The 20,835-nt window shown below is 44.9% G+C and overlaps 1 protein-coding gene across 1 annotated transcript in view; it reads left to right on the forward strand.

Moving 5' to 3' along the window:
* The first annotated feature begins 229 nt into the window (after positions 1-229).
* NR1D2 (nuclear receptor subfamily 1 group D member 2) overlaps positions 230-20,835 on the forward strand; it is a 64,147-nt gene continuing 43,541 nt past the window's right edge. The window contains exon 1 of the mRNA XM_082259786.1: positions 230-422. Within this exon, the coding sequence (XP_082115912.1) occupies positions 407-422 (16 nt within the window). The 5' untranslated portion in view covers positions 230-406. The remainder of the gene's footprint in view (positions 423-20,835) is intronic.

Consider the following 20,835-nt stretch of genomic DNA (forward strand, 5'->3'; position numbering starts at 1 on the left):
CCCTCTAGGAGTATGATGGATGGAACGGACGATCTGTAGTGGATGAGATGGCAGTCTGTGGTAGCTCCGCCCCCTGGAGGAGGAGGAGGAGTCCCAGGCAGAGGCCAGCCATGCTGTGTAATAGATGTCAGGCAGGTAGCTCCTCCCCCCGGGAAGGAGACGGTGTCACCGAGTACAGCAATCCTAGAAGTAGTATCAGGAGTGAGAGAGGGGACAGGTCTCCGGTCACACTGTATGGACACCGAGGAGAGCGGACACAGCACCCCGTCTCCCCCATCACGGATCATGTACAGGAGAGATGAATAGCTGAGGAGAGGCGGGAGAGAAGGAGGAAGCCGGGAGAGGAGCCCCCACCTGAATCACCATCTTCCCCCGACTGATCACAGCTCACCCCACACACACCGACATGGAGAGCAGCGCAGGTAAGTGTCCTCCTCTGTGGGTGCGTTAGAAGGGACGGAGATGGTGTAGGGGTATACTGCTGGGTGTTGTAGTTCCCCAGCCCCTGTAATTGCCGGATTCGGGGTGACCCGCTCACCTGTGCCAGTCCCAAAGTGGGTTAGAAGGAGGCGGGGCTGTGTGTCTATGCCTGACACAGGTAACCTGTCATCCCGCGCCCTCACATGGACTGGCCGCCCTAGCCATGTGCGGCCACTGTTTACGTTTTGCGCAGCGGCGCTTCCCATTGGCGGCCCGGCGCCGTGACGTAGGATTACATAATGAGGGAAGGCGCCCGAACGGCTCTCCACGTGAGGCAGCCGGAGGGGAAAGCAGTTTTGTGACCTACTTTCTGCTACACGTGTTATTCCAGACTCGGATGCGTCCAGCCAATCAGCGCCTGGGAGGCGGCCTTGAAAGTCACGCCTCTTTTCCTATTCTTACAAGGACGGGAGCTCGAGGCTGCTGATTGGTGGAGAGTTGAAGCTGCGAGCACTAGAATCTAGCGACATGTGTCTGCTGGGGGGGGGGGACGCACATGAGTAATGCCCTGTGACTGGGGGGCGCGCGCGCCACTGAGCGACATGGGTTCCGGGGGCTTAACAAAATGGGCTGCACGTTGTATGTAATGAGAGAGGGAGACAGCTGTGTGCTGGGAGAGTCACCCTCCCTGCAACATGACCTGTGTGTGACAGAGAGACCTTGCAACGTGACTTGTGAGAGAGAGACACACTGCAACATGACTTGTGTGTGACAGAGAGACCCACTGCAACATGACTTGTGTGTGACAGAGAGACACACTGCAACATGACTTGTGTGTGACAGAGAGACACACTGCAACATGACTTGTGTGTGACAGCGACACTACAATGTGACTTGTGAGAGAGACACTACAATGTGACTTGTGAGAGAGACACTACAATGTGACTTGTGTGAGAGAGAGACTGCAACGTGACTTGTGTGAGAGAGACACAGTACAACGTGACTTGTGTGACGGAGAGACACACTACAACATGACTTGTGACAGAGAGACACTACCTGACTTGAGAGAGAGAGAGACACAGTACAACGTGACGTGTGTGTGAGAGAGACACAGTACAACGTGACTTGTGTGTGTGTGTGAGAGACACAGTACAACGTGATGTGTGTGTGAGAGAGACACAGTACAACGTGACTTGTGACAGAGAGACACTACCTGACTTGAGAGAGAGAGACAGTACAACATGACTTGTGTGTGAAAGAGAGACACAGAACAACGTGACGTGTGTGTGAGAGAGACACAGTACAACATGACGTGTGTGTGAGAGAGACACACAGTACAACGTGACTTGTGTGAGAGAGACACAGTACAATGTGACGTGTGTGTGTGAGAGAGAGAGACACACAGTACAATGTGACGTGTGTGTGAGAGAAAGAGAGAGACACAGTACAACGTGACTTGTGAGAGAGAGAGAGACACAGTACAACGTGACTTGTGAGAGAGAGACACAGTACAACATGACGTGTGTGTGAGAGAGACACACAGTACAACGTGACTTGTGTGAGAGAGACACAGTACAACGTGACGTGTGTGAGAGATAGAGACACAGTACAACGTGACGTGTGTGAGAGAGAGAGGCAGTACAACGTGACTTGTATTACAAAGTGATTTGTGTGTCAGAGAGACGCACCACAAGGTGACTTATGTGATGTGACACGCACTACGACATGACTTGTGATCGACTGTGCTGGGGGGTGTTGTACCTAGCAGGCGGCCATGACTGTGGAAGCCCTGCGGGCAGTGATTTTGGTGGTGGGTACCGCTCCTCATCCCCTGGTGCTGACTCCTGGATTTTTTCACTTCCTGATCACCACACATGGAGTGCAGATTATCCTGGTGGCTGCAGGTGCCTGTTTCTGCTAGGTGGTGAGTCTGGTGGGGTCCTCTCCCTCTCTGCTGAGGATAGCTCTGTGCTTTGTTCCTTGCGAATGGGTGGTGCTGCCAGTGCAGTGGGGGTTGTCCTTTTGCAGTGTTTTACACTTTGTGGGGTACCCCTGGTAACTCATGGAGTCTTTGGAGCACATCTCCCCTCTTTGAGGCAGCGGGGCCCTCTGGGCCCCAAGCATCCATCGAGTCCTTTGAGTCCCGGGTGGAGGTGGCTTTCAGGCAACAGACTAGCAAAAAGGTACTTCGGCGTGTCTTTTGGCTCAAATGCTGGTCTGCGGACCAGACTTCGATAAAGGCCTTGACTGATCTTCCCTTTCAAGGAGATCGTCTGTTTGGAGCAACCCTGGATGACATCATTAAAGGTCTCACAGGGGTGAAGAGTACCTTTCTTCCACAGGCTACTAAGGACAAGGACCCTCGTCGTAGACGTGGGCCCTCCTCCTTGGCTCATACGTTTTTTCATCCCTCAGGGTTGACTGACAAGGGCTTGAAGCCTTTCAGGGCCTCCTCTGGAGGATCCAAACTAACCTGGTCTGGCAAGTGGAGAGCGGGCTTCTCCAGACCTACAGACAAGGCTCCTTCAGCATGAAGGTGCGCCCTCACCCGTATCGGGGGTGGGGGGATGTCTTCGCTGGTTTCCGGACCCATGGACATCCCTGGTACAAGACAAGTGGGTCCACTAAGTCAATTGGCCCGGCTACAAGATCGAGTTTCACTCTTGTCCCCCGGCAAGGTTCTTTCCTTCCAACTTGCGCCTGTCCGGGGACCGCTTACAGGGTCTGTTTGAGGTGGTACAAGACCCGTTGTTACTTCAAGGGGTGATTGTCCTGGTTCAGACTTCGGAACATTTTCAGGGTTTTTATTCAAACCTGTTTACAGTTCCCAGTAAGGAAGGCAAGGTGCGTCCAATCCTGGACCTCAAGGCATTCACACGGTGGTGGCATCCCTGCATCAGGGGGATTTTATTGCCTCTATCGACCTCAAGGATGCTTACATTCACATTCCAATGTGTGCCGGTCACCAGCGCTTCCTCCGCTTTGCCGTGGTAGAGAAGCATTATCAGTTTGTGGCGTTACCCCTTGGTCCTGCCTCTGCTCCTTGGGTCTTCACAAAAGTGTTAGCCTCGGTGCTAGCATTGTTACGCCAACAGGGGATCGATCGGGTACTTGGACGACCTTCTGCGAGCGGAGTCTCCTACTGCCCTGGTGGAAAACTTGGAAATCGCCAAACAAACTCTGAGGGAGTCCGGCTGGATTCTAATTTTCAGAAATCTGCTCTGCTTCCGTCCACAAAGTTGGACTATCTGGGTCTGACTCTGGACTCAGCCTTAGCCCGAATTCTTCTTCCTCTAGACAATCTCCAGAAATTGCAGGCTGCAATTCGTCTTCTGCTGTCCAGCAGATGGTCATCCCTCCAGACTTGCATGTGGGTGCTGGGCCTAATGGTGTCTACCTTCGAAACAGTTCCGTTTGCACAGTTCCATACGAGGTCCCTGCAAAGGGAGATTCTGGCCGAATGGGACAAGACTCCGCAGTCTCTGGACAATCGGATGCGGCTGAGCCGGGGATCAAAGGAGTCCCTGATGTGGTGGCTTCATTTTCCGGCGCTTTGGCTGGACAAATTCTTCCTCCCCTTGTTTTCGAAAGTGGTCATCACGGATGCCAGCCTGTCTGGCTGGGGAGGCGTCCTCGGCAAAAATGTTGCTCAGGGGCTCTGGGCCCTGAAAGAGTTCAGGCTACTGATCAATGTCTTGGCACTCAGAGCAATCCGACTGTGCCTGGACCACTGGACAGAACAACTTCAGGGATGTCCAGTGTGCATTTGATCGGACAATGCCACGGTCATGGCTTAGGTCAATAACAAGGGGGGCACAAGAAGTGTCCTGGCGGCTCTGGAGGTAGCCGGCATTCTAAGGTGCGTGGAACGGTTTGTTTCAGCCCTCTCTGCCGTATACATTCCCGGGGCAGGGGGGGGGGGGAGGAACTGGCAGGCGGATTATCTGTCGGCAGGGGTTGGACCATGGGGAGTGGTCCCTTGACCTGGAGGTGTTTCATCAGTTAGGTCTCCAGTGGGGCATCTCTGAGGTGGATCTGTTGGTGTCTTGGCTCAACAGGTGCAGAGGTTTGTGGCTCGTTCATGGGATCCTCTGGCGGACGCCACAGACGCACTGGTGACCCCGTGGGGTCAGTATCGTCTGATTTACAATGAAGAGAGATATCATCACTCAGACTAGTCAAAGTCCACGATTCAAGGTGGGTGCTGAACCTCGGCTCACCACCAGGAGAAGCATAAAAGAAGAAAATAGTCGCACGCCACCATGGAATCCAATGAAGAAGAGTTCCTTTAGTCAAATAAGTGGTACAAGGTGCAGCAGGGTAGGACAGTAGACGTGTCTAACACGACTGCTACATGCTTGTTCACTGCCAAGTTAGTGAACAAGCACGTAGCAGTCGTGTGAAACGCGTCTACTGTCCTACCGTGCTGTACCTTGTACTATTTATGTGAATAACGGAACTTTTCTTCATTGGATTCCATGGTGGTGTGCGACCATTTTCTTCTTTTATGCTTCGTCTGATTTACGCCTTCCCTCCCTCTCAAGCTTCTGCCCAAACATGTACGCAGGATTGAGGCAGAAGGGATTCCGGTCATCTTAGTGGCTCCAGACTGGCCCCGCCGGGCTTGGTACGCCCATCAGGTACGGCTGGTCGCTGACGTTCCTTGGAAGCTTCCTCTCAGGAAGGATCTGCTGTCCCAAGGACCAATCTTCCATCCTGCTTTACAGTCGCTGGCTTTGACGGATTGTCTGTTGAATGCCAGGTGCTGATGGATAGAGGTTTTGTCTTAGTGATTGCAACGCTGTTAAAAGGTAGGAAATTCACTTCTAGGAAGATCTACCATCGTACGTGGAAGTCGTACATTGCGTGGTGTGAATTTCTTGGGGTTCATTCTTGTTGTTTCTCGGTGGCTCTGATCTTGACCTTCCTTCAACTGGGGGTTGACCAGAAGCTGGCCTCGACTACTATCAAGGATCAGGTGTTTGCCTTAGCTGTCTTCTTTTAACAGGCCTTGGCCACACACTCCCTTATGCTTACTTCTCTTCAGGAAGTTAGGCACTTGGCCCCTCCAGTGCGGTCTCCGTTGCCGCCTTTGGACCTCAATTTGGTGCACATTCATTCAAAAGCCTCCTTTTGAGAATTTTTAGGAGATTCCCCTGCTTACGCTGTCCCAGAAGGTAGCCTTCTTGGTGGCTATCACTTCTGCGCGCAGGGTTTCGGAATTGGCGGCGTTATCCTGTCGTGCACCTTACTTGGTGGTTCTCAGAGATAAGGTGGTTCTTTGTCCCTGTCCGTCGTTCCTTCCAAAGGTTGTCTCTGATTTTCGATATGCGACTAGCATGCAAAAATAAAAAAACGGGGACTATCTGTCGTCCCCATTTTCAGATCGTTTGTACGGGGCTTTAGGGAGAGATTTACTTAAATTGGTGGACACCGAATCTGGTGCAGCTGTGCACAGTAACCAATCTGCTTCCAGGTTTTAGCCCTCATTCACACTGGACACAGCTTTGAAATCGTGCGACTTCAGCTGAACTCTCACAATTTCAAAGCCGCATTTAAGTCCGACTTCAGGGATGACTTGAAAGACATCTGTGTGGGTTCATGTACAGATGTCTATTGAAGTGCAGGAACTACTTTTGGAAATCAGTGCGGTGCCGCAAAGTCAACGTTGCACTCATTGGGAAGCTCCTATTGCTGGAAATAGGCTGCGATTTGACAGATCAAATCGAGTCCATGTGAATGGGGGCTTATTGTCAAAGCTTATTTGAACAAGCTGAAGTTAAAAGCTGATTGGTTACTATGTACAGCTGCCTCAGATTCGGTGTCGGTAGCTTTATGCCCTGTACACACTATCAGATTATCTGAAGACTTTTGTCTTCAGATTTACCTTTTCTATGTAGTGCAAGGGCCTGCTGGATTGCATACAAATTGAAAGTGTTTAGGTTTGACCTCATATTATATGGTTTTGGTAAGTCTGCAGACAAAAGTCTTCAGATAATCTGATAGTGTGTACAGGGCATAAGTCTATTCACATCAGTCGCTGTGTTGCAATGTAGCAGCAGATGTGCAATGAAATGAGATGGGGCATCTGCAGTGTTGATGTGCTGATCACTGTGCATTGCACTATTCTCTTCCTTTAACAAACTTTATTGAAATGTCACACAGTGACAGGCCTTTTTTTTTTCTTTAAGTGCACACTACCCCCAGCTAGAGTTGCCACTAGGGCTGCAACTAATGAATATTTTCATTATCGATTAGTTGGCCAATTATTGTTTTGATTGACTAATTTGATAAAAACCTAAAAAAAAAAAAAAGGCTGGTGTATAATTTTAGGTAATATTCCTAAATGTCTATATGCAGCGGTAATTATCCATATCCAGCTATATAGTTGGATATTTAATCCACTCTGAGACAGATATTTTTTTAATTAGAGGTTTAAATGTGGTACATATCAGACTCAGAGATCAACATTTTTAAAATTTGAAAAGACCTAAAAACTGTTTTGCAAATTTTCAGACCAGGTTGTTGTATAATATTCATGACAGACTCCCTTGTAATAAGCAGGTATCTTGATACAAGCTCCCTTCACCTGCTGTCACTTATGCTGGCCGTACACAAACTCATTTTTTCTTTAGAAAATTTTTGTTTGTAGAATATTTATCCGATTTTCTAACCATTATTGGGGTCCATTCGGTGTTTGTTGTCAACCACAGTGACAGGAAAATTCGAAGGAGCAGACTAGAAAACTTCTCGATCAAACAAATCTTCAACTAGTGTATGTGGTTTTTGCTATACTATATTGCTGGTAGTTACTATATGTTCATTTAAGTGCCAGTTCACACTTATGCGATGCGGGAAGGCTGCGAATTCGCAGCCTGTTCCCTCATCGCAATCGCACCCCTGGCAGTTCACACTGCCATATGCGATACGCTGGGGGTGTCAATGAAATCTTAACGACACCCCCAGTTTGATCGCATATCGCAGTGCGATATTACAGTTCGCACAGGATCGGATCGCACAAGTGTGAACCACTGTGCGATCCGATCCTGATGCGGCTGCAAAAAAGGGTCCTGTGTGTCTTTGCTGCGGGTGCGGTGCGAATTTAGCCATACAAAGTGTATGGCTAAACTCGCACCGCACAGCCGATCGCATGTAATGAAGGAGCAGTGCACTCCGACATTACATGCGTTCGCCGCAGTCGCACTAGTGTGAACCGGCACTTAAAATTTGAATGTTAAAAGCAAGTGGAATTTTCAAACAGCACTTGTCCATTCAACGAATATACAAATAATTTTTGTACAAATATTCCTGTCTAAAAATCAATACATGTATAGGCAGCATAAGACATTTAGTAGCAGCAGCATGTGTTTTTTATTTTATTTTTTTTATCACCTGTCATGATGGGGTTAAAAAAATAAAAATAAAAAATAGCCCTTTATAGTACAAAAACAGCAGATAATCACTACTATAATATCATTATTTCTACTGTGAAGCAATTATATCTTGTATCGTGTGTGTGTAATAAATATGCCCAGAAGTCAGATATGCAGGGTATTTTAACTTGGAGTCAGACATGAAGCTATATGAAGGGCGTAGAATAAAATGTTTATGTTAAATTACTACTGGAAGCTGAGACTTTTTTTTTTTTCTCATGGATATAATAATTTTAAATACTGTATAATGCAAATGAACTTTTGCTTTCAAAGTAATTGTAATGCCTTATATCACCTCCTAGTCTATCGGCCTCCAGCTTCTCTGGGTTCAGATGCTGATCTTCCATGCACAGAGCCCTTAGAGTCGGTTCACACTGGGGCGGCACGACTCTGTCCTACTTCGGGGGCGACTTGTGCATTCCCATGCACCACGACTTTGGAGCAACTTGCAGGGACTTCACATAATGGAAGTCTATGCAAGTCGCTCCGAGGTCGCCCCGAAGTAGTACAGGACCCTTTTTCTAAGTCGGAGCTCCTATTAGAACGGGTCCTGTAGCGGTCAATGGATCGAGAGGGAGCGCGACTTGTCAGGCTAGTGTGGATCGACTCTTAAAGTTATTTGTAAACGTTGTATTTTTTTTTTTTTACAACAAATTTGTCATACTTACCCGCTCTGTGTAATGGTTTTGCACAGAGCATCACTAATTCACCTCTTCTGAAAAATCCCCCCCGCGGCACTTCTGGCTCCTCATGCCTTCAAAGTGCCCTTATAGGAAGCAGCAAAGTATAGTACTGTATAGGGTGTCCCTATAGCAAGGTAAAAAAAAACTCTGCTTTTAGAATCACTTGATTCCTTCTCTTACCCAGGACTACATTTCCCATGAGGCATTGCTCCTCACACATTCACAAAGTTCCCTTCCATCAACATACATGTATGGACAGTTTACTGAGCTATATGTGCATTGCACTGTATTTTCTGATATGTAAACAAATAATGCATTCTGTATGCAGGACAACTAATCGGCTGACCAACTAATCGATTATGAAAATAGTTAAACTATTTTCACAATCAATTAGTTGTTTCAGCCCTAGTTGCCACCTCATCCCTTTAAAACTGAGCACATATTAATTACACAGGTTCTGTGGCTAATAAAGGTGATAATAAAATTCACTTAGTGCCTTATCTGCATTAAATAGCCCCCGAGCCTGTAATTATGTTCGGTTTTAAAGGGATGGGGTGGCAAGGCGTAGGATGGCCTGTGAACCAGGCATATAGGAGACAAAGTGTTTGGGACTTGCACCGGAATAGCCGCCCAACACAATCCCGCCCTACCTGGTGTGAATGGGCCTTTAGGCTCCGTTCACATATTGGCATCTAGGATCACAGGCAGAATCTCTGCGATTCTGCCAGCGATCCCGAATCATTGGAAGACAGGTGTCATGCGATTCTGTTTGTTCTATTTTACTGCAATTCGTTGGGCGACAATCACAGGAAAATCATGGCACGTTTGGGGTGCCATTGCAAATCACGGGAATCGATTTGCATGAGCGTCCAGCACAGCAATTTGCAACGATTTGGGATTGCAGGCAAAATCGCTGCGATTCTGCCCACGATCCGAGGTGCCAATATGTAAACAGAGCCTAAAACTGGCCATACACTGACCAAGCTGGCCAAATTTCAATAAGTGCGGGGCCTCCTGTGTTCAACAAAAGTCAATGAACTATGTCTGAAAATTTTCCAGCAATTAAGTGGCTGCAGTGACTTGTAGTGTACTCTGCTAGCGACACGGTGCCACTGTCAGAATAGAATGTGCTGGCGAAGGTATTCCTCCATACACCTCGCTATTTATTTTTTTTCACCTGAGTAATCCTGCCAGGAAGCCAAGGCTGCACACCGCCAATCATAGGCATTGAGGCATTTCCCAGTCTGTGCAGCTGCAGACTGAGAAATGCCTCACTGCCTATGATTAGCGGCGCGCAGTGACGGGTTCCTGGCGGGATTGCTATGGAGGGTTGGGACTACGATCCTGAAAAAATGTTCAGAAGCGTTGCCTTTACATCTTTTTCAGGCTTTATACAATGCACTACTCTATCCAAAACTAAGCTATATGTTTAATTTGGGGTACAGACTTTCTAATATTTATATACACATTAAGACGGAATCCAAATCATCCGAAAACTTGCAGCATTAATAATTTAAGGTGGATGTAAGCCGCCCCATTCATGAAATTTGACCTGGGCACATATATCTGTAGTGCTTCATTATCTCTCTCCCAAACCTTAAGTCCTTTGTCTTTCTGCTGCTCCGTTCCTCTGTTATTATGTTATTAGCATGATAACTTCTGACAAGTTCTCTGACACAGGAGATAAAAGCAGCTGGAAATTTGTGTCGGGTGGGTTCATAGAGATTAGCAGAGAGCTGGTTTATTCACAGCACAGCTGTACATGTTTCTATCTTCCTCTGCCTATGTGGAGGGGGGGGGGGGGATGCCTTTCCTCCAATCGGCTGTCACACAGTGTATGCTAAGAATCCACAGTAAGTGCTGGAACATGAAGAAAAAATTCTAACACAATGTTCACTTTCCAGTGTAGAAAGTTGAAGACCACAAATATACAAGTAAAACTTATGTAGGGAGATTTCTCATCTCTGTGTATCACCTGAGCCTGTTTACTTCACTGGGTATATACATCCACTTTAAGCTTGCCAATAAAGGTTATCACTTAAACCCCAAATGTCTATGTAATACTCTGCTAAAAGCATCTCTCTGTAATTGAAGCTGTGTATGGTGCCGAACAGAACAGTGGGAGAGGGGGGGGGGGGGGGGTGAGTCACTCCTCTGAACAAACAGTTCAGCACCAAAGATGTCTATAAATGCATAGAATTTTCTAAAGAAATTCTTAGGCAGGCCATACATGATTTATTTTATTTCTTTAAACCAGCGGGTTAAGCAAAAGAAAACAAATCGATTTCCCCCCCCCATCTACACATTCTGACAACGGGGAGGTCTATAGCCTGCGGCGCTGATCGAGTGAAAAAGAAGCTCTGACATGGTGTTTGAACAGAAGTCGATTGGCAGATTGACCTCTTTAACCACAGTGGCCACACATGGCTCAAAATTCAGCAAATCACTGCTGAACCGGCCAATTTTTAATCCATGTATGACTGGCTTTGTATATTTGGACAGCATGCATTTGTGATTTAATAAGCCTTATTAAACTGTCACTATATAGAACTTAAAAAAAAAAAAAAAAATCAGGTTTCTTCTGCACATTGCATACCAGTTACATTTCACATGGGATGGACATGTGATGACTGCTTACCTGGCATGTCTTTTCTGTTCTATAAGGCCCCTTTAACACAGGGCGGATTCCATTGCAATAAGCAGGGGATCTGTGAGCTGATCCCCTGCTGATCGGAGCTGATCCCCCTGCTGATCGGAGCAGAGCAGGCGGATAACACATCCATGTCTGCTCAGTATCTGCAGAGAGAACATGGTCAGAGCCTGCTCTGCTCTATGGATGGCCGAAAGTAAACTAACTCCGCTGTCTAGGTGTATCACAGGTACCCAGGTATACATAAACAGACTAGTCCTCTAGCCGTTTTCTTTTTTTTTTTTTCTTTTTTTTTTTTTAGGGGGCTGATTGGACCCGGAGGTAGGCAGGTGTAAATGGACACAAGTACATTTACACCCACCTGTCCATGATCCAGTGGTAAATGGACCTTTCGATCAGGTCCTGAAAAACTGACAGGCAGACCTGATTGGAACACCTGTCTGAAAGGGGGCTTAAAGCGGAGTTCCTGGCACAAAATTGATCTTTTTTTTTTTTTTTTTTGTGCCCGTCCGCTTGTTCTCCTTCACCTGAAACAGAATTGGATAGTTAGTTTTTTTTTTTTTGTACTCCCCTTGTAATTGTAGATCGAATATACTCACATATTCTTCACTTCCTTCCTCTGCGCCGCGGCTCCGCCGTCACTTCCTGGCTTGCAATGATTCCTGGGAGCTGAACGTCATCGCTCCCAGGAATCAATGCGACGGCACCAGCCCCGCTCGTCACTTCCGGAAGTGACGAGAGGGGCCGGTGCAGGCGCATTCTGGGAGAAGAAGACGCGGAAGAAGACACAGCAGAGGATCGCGCCGGCTTCAGCTGTCCACAAGAGAGATGGCAACGCTGTGGAAGAAATTTTATAAGTAAGTATTTCTTCTTGCAGGTAAGTGCGAACCGGGACAGATCAGAGGCTAGCCATTGTGGAATGTACTAGCCCTGACTGTCCTGGGGGTATGTTCACTGAAATTTTTTTTCTGTGCCCGAAACTCCGCTTTAAGCTGGATACACACTATACAACTTTTGTTTGATTTCCATTAGCTTTACCTTCAACTATGTAGTGCAAGGGCCTGCCTTACTGCATAAAAATTTAAAAGTATTTAGGTCTAACCTCATTATATGGTTTTGGTAAATCTAAAAGAAAAAAATCAAAAGAATATTGTAAGGTGTGTATCCAGTTTTAGGGATCTTCCTTGCTCTGGTGATTTCTGTTTTCAATAAAGCCCACTCACTCCTATTACAAAAATAATGTGGCCAAGCTCTACCCACCCTCACCATGCTCCGTCATTCCCTATTTCCTCCTCCCCACACCAATCCAACAGAGTTGAATGAGGGTCAGTGTCTTTTCAACCCATTTCCTGTGAGCCCAGTCTGTCATGGACACTCCCTGGGGATCCAGAATTTTGCACTCTGGTCTCACAGTACTCTAACCCAGTGGTCCTCAACTCCGGTCCTCAGGGCTCACTAACAGGCCAGAATTTAAGTATTACCTTGGGGAGATGCAGACTAGAGTACTGCAATCACTGAGCAGCAAATTATATCACCTGGGACGGATTTCAGTTATCTTGCAAACCTGGCCTGTTAGTGGGCCCTGAGGACCAGGGTTGAGGACCACTGCTCTAACCCTTTAAAGCGAGATTCAAATGCTCTCTAAAGGTGCCCATAGATGGGTATTTTTTTTTTTTTTTTCTTTCAGACATCTGACAGATTCCCTTATCTACATAAACAAGGTGGATGGAGGAATCCCCCCCCCCCCCCACACCATAACAAAGTCTTCTGCCAGAGGCTTTCCCTGCTGTCAAAATACTCTAAACAGCTGCTGATCGACCAAAGTCTTCCAGCATGTCTCTACGACAGAAGTCGTTCAAATAATCAAGTCCTGTTGAGAAGGAACAGCAACACACTGATCAAAATTTGGCCAGTCCCTGCTGAACTAGCCAAATTTCAATCAGTCTATGGCCAGCGCAGTCTAGAGGTAGAAGAAAAGGCTGCAATACCTACTTAAAGGGGAAGTCCACCCTAACGCTAAAATCGCTACATCTACAGGCATCCACGATCTAAGACTAACCTAAAGAAGTAATCAATACACATACCTTTTTTTTTTTAAGCCGCTCCGGTCTTGTCTCCAGTGGCAGAAGCTCTGCAGAGGAGACAGCCGACAACGGCTGGGAAATGAATGGGAAGTGGCATCACCCATAGAGTTACTATGGGGCTTCCGTTGTCGACTGCCTCCTATACACCCACCTCCACAGCGAAGCCGCCGATGACAGCTCAGCATGGGACTGAACCAGATTGGCTTCAGAGGTATGTATACCGATTTCTTCTTTACAGGGCTAGATAGGTTATTCTTATATCGTGAGTGCCCGCAGATGTAGCGATTTTAGTGTTGGGGTGGACTTCCCCTTTAATTCTGGGCCACTGGCACTTTTCTCTCGGATGCTCCTGGTTGTCGGTGGGCTCTCAGCATCCGTATGCTCAGAACTATCGGTTCTTCATTTTACTTGATGCCAGCCAAAAGCGTTGCATCAAAAAGAGGCTCCGGAGGATCAGCTGCACAGTTGAGTCTGCCGGAGCAATGAATAAAGATGGCTATTTGACATTATACAGTTTTCTTTTTCAATTTCCTTTAGATATGCCTTCAACTATGTAGTGTAAGGGCCTGCCTGATTGCATATAAATTGAAAGTGTTCAGGTTTGACGTCATATATTATATGGTTTTGGTAAATCTAAAGGAAAATTGTATAATATATGGCCAACCTTAGGCAGTATTAGATCTTATTCTTTTACCCCTAGACTTGCCAAGCATTTGACCTGTTGGGGGTTGAGGTTGCATTGTAATGGTATTTTTTTTATTTCATATTTTTTACCTGCAATAGGGCTTTAATGATGAATTCAAATTATTTGTCAACTTCACAGTTGATCTTAACCTTTAGGAAATTTTTATATAGTGTTGAATGATATATTCACCAAACAATTGCTAGTTTTTGGCAGTCAAATGCTTATCTTTTGTCATAGTTGTAAAAAGCATTGGATGAATCGTGTTGCATTCTCTGCACATGTAGATTTCTCATTCTTCAGTGGGCAATCTAGGTCCTGGCTTGATCTTTTGCATTATTGTTGTTAGACTATTGCTTTTATTACTCATTTTCTATTTATGGACTCCTTTTTGAGAGGATGTCATTGGGAAACAATACATTAAACCTAAGCAAATGTAGTATTGATTACGACGAGCTTGGATGTTTTGTCTTGTTTCACCAGATGCCTTTTTCATTGTTAGAGATGCTCAGCGTGGAGCAAACACGTGTTTCAGCTGCTTTGATCTCGCCTGAAAGAGACACAAGGACATTCTTAACTCAACATGTGTTTTTAGCATGGAGAGGGAATGTGACCGCTTCTAAGATATTATGTAACATCCAGTCTGACCTAAGGAGCCATCAGAACCTGTGTGCTGAATTACCAAGCCGCTCCTGACAATAGATCAACGCTTTTGTGTCTCATTTCATTGGTTTATCTGCCCCCAGTATTCAAGAAGTAGCTTTGATGGGTCCATGTTGAGTTCAAGATTTTTTTATAGGCTAAATTGAAGTCTTAAGGTCATTGGTACTAGCAGGGAATAGTTCTCATGTATATCGGCAGGTTTAAAAAAAAAAAAATCCCCATTAACCAGATAATTATGTTAAAAGTGCTGCACAAAATACGATATTTCATGCTATTCAAAATTAACTTTCTATTTTAGTCTATGATCTAACTCCCTTTTACTATGGCAACAGCCCCCCCCCCCCCAGATTTCTCACTTCAAGCACTTTGTGAGGTTGGGCATGAAGTACAATTACAAGGGTTTAAAGCGGAGCTCCACCCAAAAGGGGAAGTTCTGCTTTAAGGCCTCCTCCCCACCTGCTGTTTGTGGAACTGAGCTTTTGGAGGGGAGCCGTTGTGGTCGCTTTATTGGAAGTGGAAGTTCTCCTTCCCAAAGTCTTCTGGGACACATAACGGGTCCCAGAAGACTTCTGGACCATTCACAAGGCACAGCGCTGCTCGTGCATGCCCAATGGGCACCCGGCTTTGAAGCCACGAGCTGTTACAGCCGGGTGCCCATAGTGAAGATGCTGGTGTTTTTATCGAATAGTGCAGTTCGGGGGATAATGCTTCAGATGATATGCGCAGTATGTAACGTCACTCCAGCTGATATCCCGATCAGCTGGCATGACGTCAAAACTGCATGCGCAGATCATTGGAGGCATTATTCGATGATCAGCAAATCGCAGAGGGAGAATGTAATTGTCCGATTCTGCCTGGCTTCAAATCTGCCCTTTAACGCAGCCAAAATCTGCCCTTTAACGCAGCCAAAATCTGCCCTTTAACGCAGCCAAAATCCGCCCTTTAACGCAGCCAAAATCCGCCCTTTAACGCAGCCAAAATCCGCCCTTTAACGCAGCCAAAATCCGCCCTTTAACGCAGCCAAAATCCGCCCTTTAACGCAGCCAAAATCCGCCCTTTAACGCAGCCAAAATCTGCCCTTTAACGCAGCCAAAATCTGCCCTTTAACGCAGCCAAAATCTGCCCTTTAACGCAGCAAAAATCTGCCCTTTAACGCAGCAAAAATCTGCCCTTTAACGCAGCCAAAATCTGCCCTTTAACGCAGCCAAAATCTGCCCTTTAACGCAGCCAAAATCTGCCCTTTAACGCAGCCAAATCTGCCCTTTAACGCAGCCAAATCTGCCATTTAACGCAGCCAAATCTGCCCTTTAACGCAGCCAAATCTGCCCTTCAATGCAGCCCAAACACACCAAAATCTGCCTGTCACGTGATCGGTCAATTATCACGCATTAGCAGAGAGCCAGGCAGAATTTACCGATTACATTTTCCTTCAGTGCTTTGCTGATTGTGTTGAAGGGCATATTTGGAGCCAGGCAGAATCTGACGATTACAATTGCCCTTGGCGCTTTGCTGATCGTTAGATAATGCCTCCGATGATCTGCACGTGCGCAGTGTTGACGCCATGCCAGCTGATCGAGATATCAGCTGGAGTGACGTTACGTAATGCACATTCGCATATTGTCTGAGGCCTTATCCAACAATCTGCATTATTAGATAGGACACCGAGAGAAAACGGCTGGGGTGTGTACAGTGCTTGGATCATGGGACAGGTGAGTGGCGGTTTATTAAAAGGCAGCAGCTACACTCCTTCCTTTTTTTTTCTTTTTTTTTCTTTGTAGTTACTGACTTTTAATAAACACAAAAATGACCTGAACTTCACTTATAGATGAGATACTTATTAAGACTTGGACATAAAGTGTATTTCCTCCTTTACAGTCCAATTTGAGAAATCCAGCTTTACAGCACAGCATGCTTAAATACAATAATAATAATAATAATAAAAAAAAAAAATATATATATATATATATATATATATTATATATTATTTCTTATATTTCTAGTTCTTTCATTGGAGAAGTATTATATAGTGTATAGGCAGCTTAAAATTGTTAGAATATCTTGCTGAATAATACAATATAGGGACACATTAGGTGTCAGCGGGGCTGGATTTTGTGTCTGTACTTTTTTCTCCTGCATCTGCTGTATATGTCGGAGCCTTATGCACTGGAGCTAAACATCCAGATTGCATAAGGCCTTAATTGGTAGATTTGGTACATTAGAAGGATTTTATGTGAATGGAAACAATGTGTGCACAATTAAAAAAAATTGTGAGGAAAATCCATATAAAAATTCTCAGTAAATTTAAATGGCGCTTAAAAGTAGTTCAAGAGTTCATACTTTTAACATGTAACTTTAGTTTTGCTTTTTACGTTTTGCTTTTTTCGTTATAAGAACTTTTAACGAAATTCCACTAGTGTATACGTGGCTCAAAGCGGAACTAAACCCTCCTATGATTTTCAGAAGAGGAAGCCATCTTAGCCTCTGTTTGATCTTCAGCTGCCATGATGCTGCACTTATGATCAGTTATGACAGCAGCCATTTGGTTTGCCAGTTTGGTTGAGAGCACAACCAATGTGACCATTCTAATCCCAGCATGTGCCGGAAATGTAACTGTTTTCTGAAACTGGTAAATTAATGGGTTTAGTTCTGCTTTAAACCAATATATTGTGCATGGTGGGAGACTCGTGAGCACCAGTCCTAAGCATGTAGCAATTCATTTTGGGAGGTTTGGCATTGCCTTTATATTCTTGAGGTTTTAAAGTTTGCTGAATTACCAAGATGTAGTGCTAATCATTTTCTAGACTATCTAAAAGCAAAAAACACTCCTCAAATGTTATCATTAAAAACTCAATTTTAATTTTCTACAATTTTTAAAAATCATGACAACAATTTTCTCATTTTTGCTGGTGGGCGGCTAATATTTCAATTTTCTGAAAGACCAATTGCCAGCCAATTTGCTTTGGTGAGCATGTCCTACTTTAAAGTGAACACGTACATTGGGCAAAGCAACAGGTTCTCTTTAATGCAGACCTCAGCAGAGGAATTGAATTACCTTCATTATGCTTCCCTACTGCTCCGTACAGCTGCTGAGAGCAAAAGAAAAGCCATGCGTGGGCTATGTGTCATTGGAGTTTACATGGGATTGTGGACCCCTGGTGTGACAGCCCTGAATAGCCAGAGCTGTCACATGCTCTTTGATACCTAGAAGTATACCAATACTGAAATAAATGGCAAAGGAGGGAGGAAAAGATAAATACATGTGTCTAGGGATGGGGGGATTAAGGCTTGGTTCACACTGTTGTGTTGTGGGAATGTGCCTAATTACCGCAGTTCATGTTGCTTGCATTGGTTAGATACTGTGTCCTTCCAGAAAGGTGCAGGTCTATATTCTGGGATATTGAGGTACATTGCCAGTCCATTCATTCTTAATGAGCTGCCCAAGACATTGCACATTATTGAGCAATAACACACAATGCGCATGCGTTAATGCCATGCACCACAGTGGCAAAGTGTGAACCTAGCCCAAAGACAACCTGTTGTTTTGTCCTGAATGGGCAAAGCACAGGTTTGCTTTAAGATTATCCTGGCTCGAGGAAGCTATGTTCTGCCCACACCCAGCCTTGACAGCTTGAAAATTTCACAAGTACATACTGTACGTGATGCCCTCAAGTAAAGTTAGAATATTCAAAGTATGTCACACTGTCTGACATGTTTTTGTGGCTGTTTAACCAAGTCACGTGGCTTGGGTCATCCAAATGTGTTTTAGGTGCTTTTTTTTTTTTCCTTCATAAGAAATTTGTACAATCTTAAATGACAATTCCAGGCAACACGTGAAAGCAATCCGTGAGCTATGCATAAACCACACCTTCTGTCCTGGGGTGACAACGTGCTCACCCAAATGTACAGTTTCTATAGAGAACCAGCATTGTCACCCTATGACTGCCTTCCTCATTCCTTTTAACCTGCATGAACCCGCAAAATAGTTTTCAGGTCTTGGAAACCATTACTATTATTGGGGTCAGTGGCAAAATGCCTCTTACATTGGTGGTCAGAAGGAAGAATGCAACCTTGACCCGAGTGGTCAAAATGCCACCCACACAGATAGCTCAAAGGTTATTTGGTGTCTGGCTGGTGGATTTGTCAAGTGATGTTGGTTCTGGAACTAAATAGGCACCTTCAAATAGGAGGTGAGTCAGCCACAGCTCAAGGAACCCTAGGGGTTCCACACAACTCTGGTTGACAATGGCTGCCCTAGAGTAAGACTAAAAGCACTTTGCCTTTTTTATATACCATGAAGGGGGTGTTCTGTAGTTCTTTGATATAGCTCAGAACAATGTAGCTGATAAGGTTTCAGCAGGGAGCAAAGGAAGTTCTTAAATAACAAGATTTCTGATGGGATCCACAGACATTTTCCAACTTGTCTACTACAGGGATGCCCAAACACTTTTAATAGTATATTTTAACTGATGAGAAGTATGTCTGTGACAAGTTACCTGGGCACAACTAGAGGTGTCTGCACATACCTTCAGCAGTCTGCAAAAGACCTGGACCCTCAGCTACTTTGGTTACTTCCTGTTAGTCCGCCCTTCAAACCTCCATATTGTATAATTGCAATGAAGGGCAGCCTCATGGGTCATTACAAAAGCTAGGAGGGCAGGAAAAGAGCAGGCCAGTCTTCAACGCTAAGTAGGGTGTTTTTTTATGTAGCGAAGATACAGCTGTGCACTGCAAAGTTATTCTAAATCGTGGCATGCATTTTATGGCCTTTTTATAAAATGCAAGCTGTGTAACACTGCAGAGGAAACTATGATTGGAAGGCAAGACAGTCACATGACTTTGGTACTATTGAGTGTTGTTGTCCCTGCACTGTGATGTGTGTGTGCCAGTATATTAAAAAAATTGACTGCTGCTGTAGTATAAGGTGCAATGTCCTCTAAAAGTGTGATCAACCCAGCACTGTCTAATTAAAAAAAAAAACTTTTATACAATCCTACCAGAGCTGCACAGTTAATCGTTAAAAAACTGCAATATCAATGCAACCCTCCTCACGATCTTAACCAGCATTTCCATGATTTAGTGCAGAGCCATTCTCTGCTCACAGCTGTCAAAAAAAAAAAAAAAAAAAAAAAAGGCAGCCAGCAAAGTTTATTACAACATTGCTCAGGGCTGAGATAAAAAGAAACATTGTATCATTTGATTCTGTTAGATCAAAGGGATGAAATTTGGTCTGTAAATAAGGGCAGTTTAAATTAGACTAAGCGCTGGACCTGCTAACTGGCTCCCCCCCCCCTCTGTCCAATCAGCACGTGATCGCGTCCCCTAGTGGCTGTCGCACGAAGTGACGTACAGGTATGTGATTTCGCGCAACTGCCAATCTGCCGCAGTACATGTACGTTAGGCAGTCAGCAATTGGTTAAAGTGCCAATATTTTTTTCTATTTTCTTATGGCAATAATGAACATAAAGTGCTGTGCTCCCCTCCTCATGTGCCCTCGCCAGCTTTAAGAATTATAATTTATCACTATATTATATTCATTAATTTTCTTATTTGTGGTAGAGATTTCCATATATTTTGCAGTGAGAACTAGTAGAATTGCATGTTTTTTTTATTGATGTAGACAGCGCTGGGTTTATATACCACAGTCACATTACTGGACGTTTAACCATGTGCACCATTATTGGCCACTAAATGTTAGAATTCTACTACAGATTCCAGCCATTCACATACTCATGTGTACTTACTAGATACACACATGTATGTATCAGTGTTATTTGGAGCCGCCTAGCATCCCTATACGTATGTAAAGGTTCTCGCAAATGTTTACGTAATGCAAATGTGCGTAAATTACTGACCGGAAGGCGCAGATTATTTTATTTGTACACCGCATATATTAATTGATCTTTACACAGCTGTGTGCATGGCCCCATAGAAAACTTTACAGCAGTATTCACATCTGTTTAACAAAAGACAGTCTTCTGATAAAGTTGCTGCATTTTTTGTGACCATGTCTATGAGCCCTAAATGCTTCCTGTTTTCTTACAATAGCATCAGCCCGAATGACCTGACAAAACGTTGTGAATTAGAAAGCTTTGCCCAGTACAAGCGGCACTGACAGCTCTCTCTTTAACTACAATAAAAAGTCATTTTGACACATCTTACTGGCATAGGAAATGCTTACATAAGAATATAGTCCTAGTTTCACATTTCTATGAAACCAGTT

The sequence above is a fragment of the Pelophylax lessonae genome, assembly GCF_965119305.1.
Source record: "Pelophylax lessonae genome assembly, chromosome: 5".
Classification (NCBI taxonomy): domain Eukaryota; kingdom Metazoa; phylum Chordata; class Amphibia; order Anura; family Ranidae; genus Pelophylax; species Pelophylax lessonae.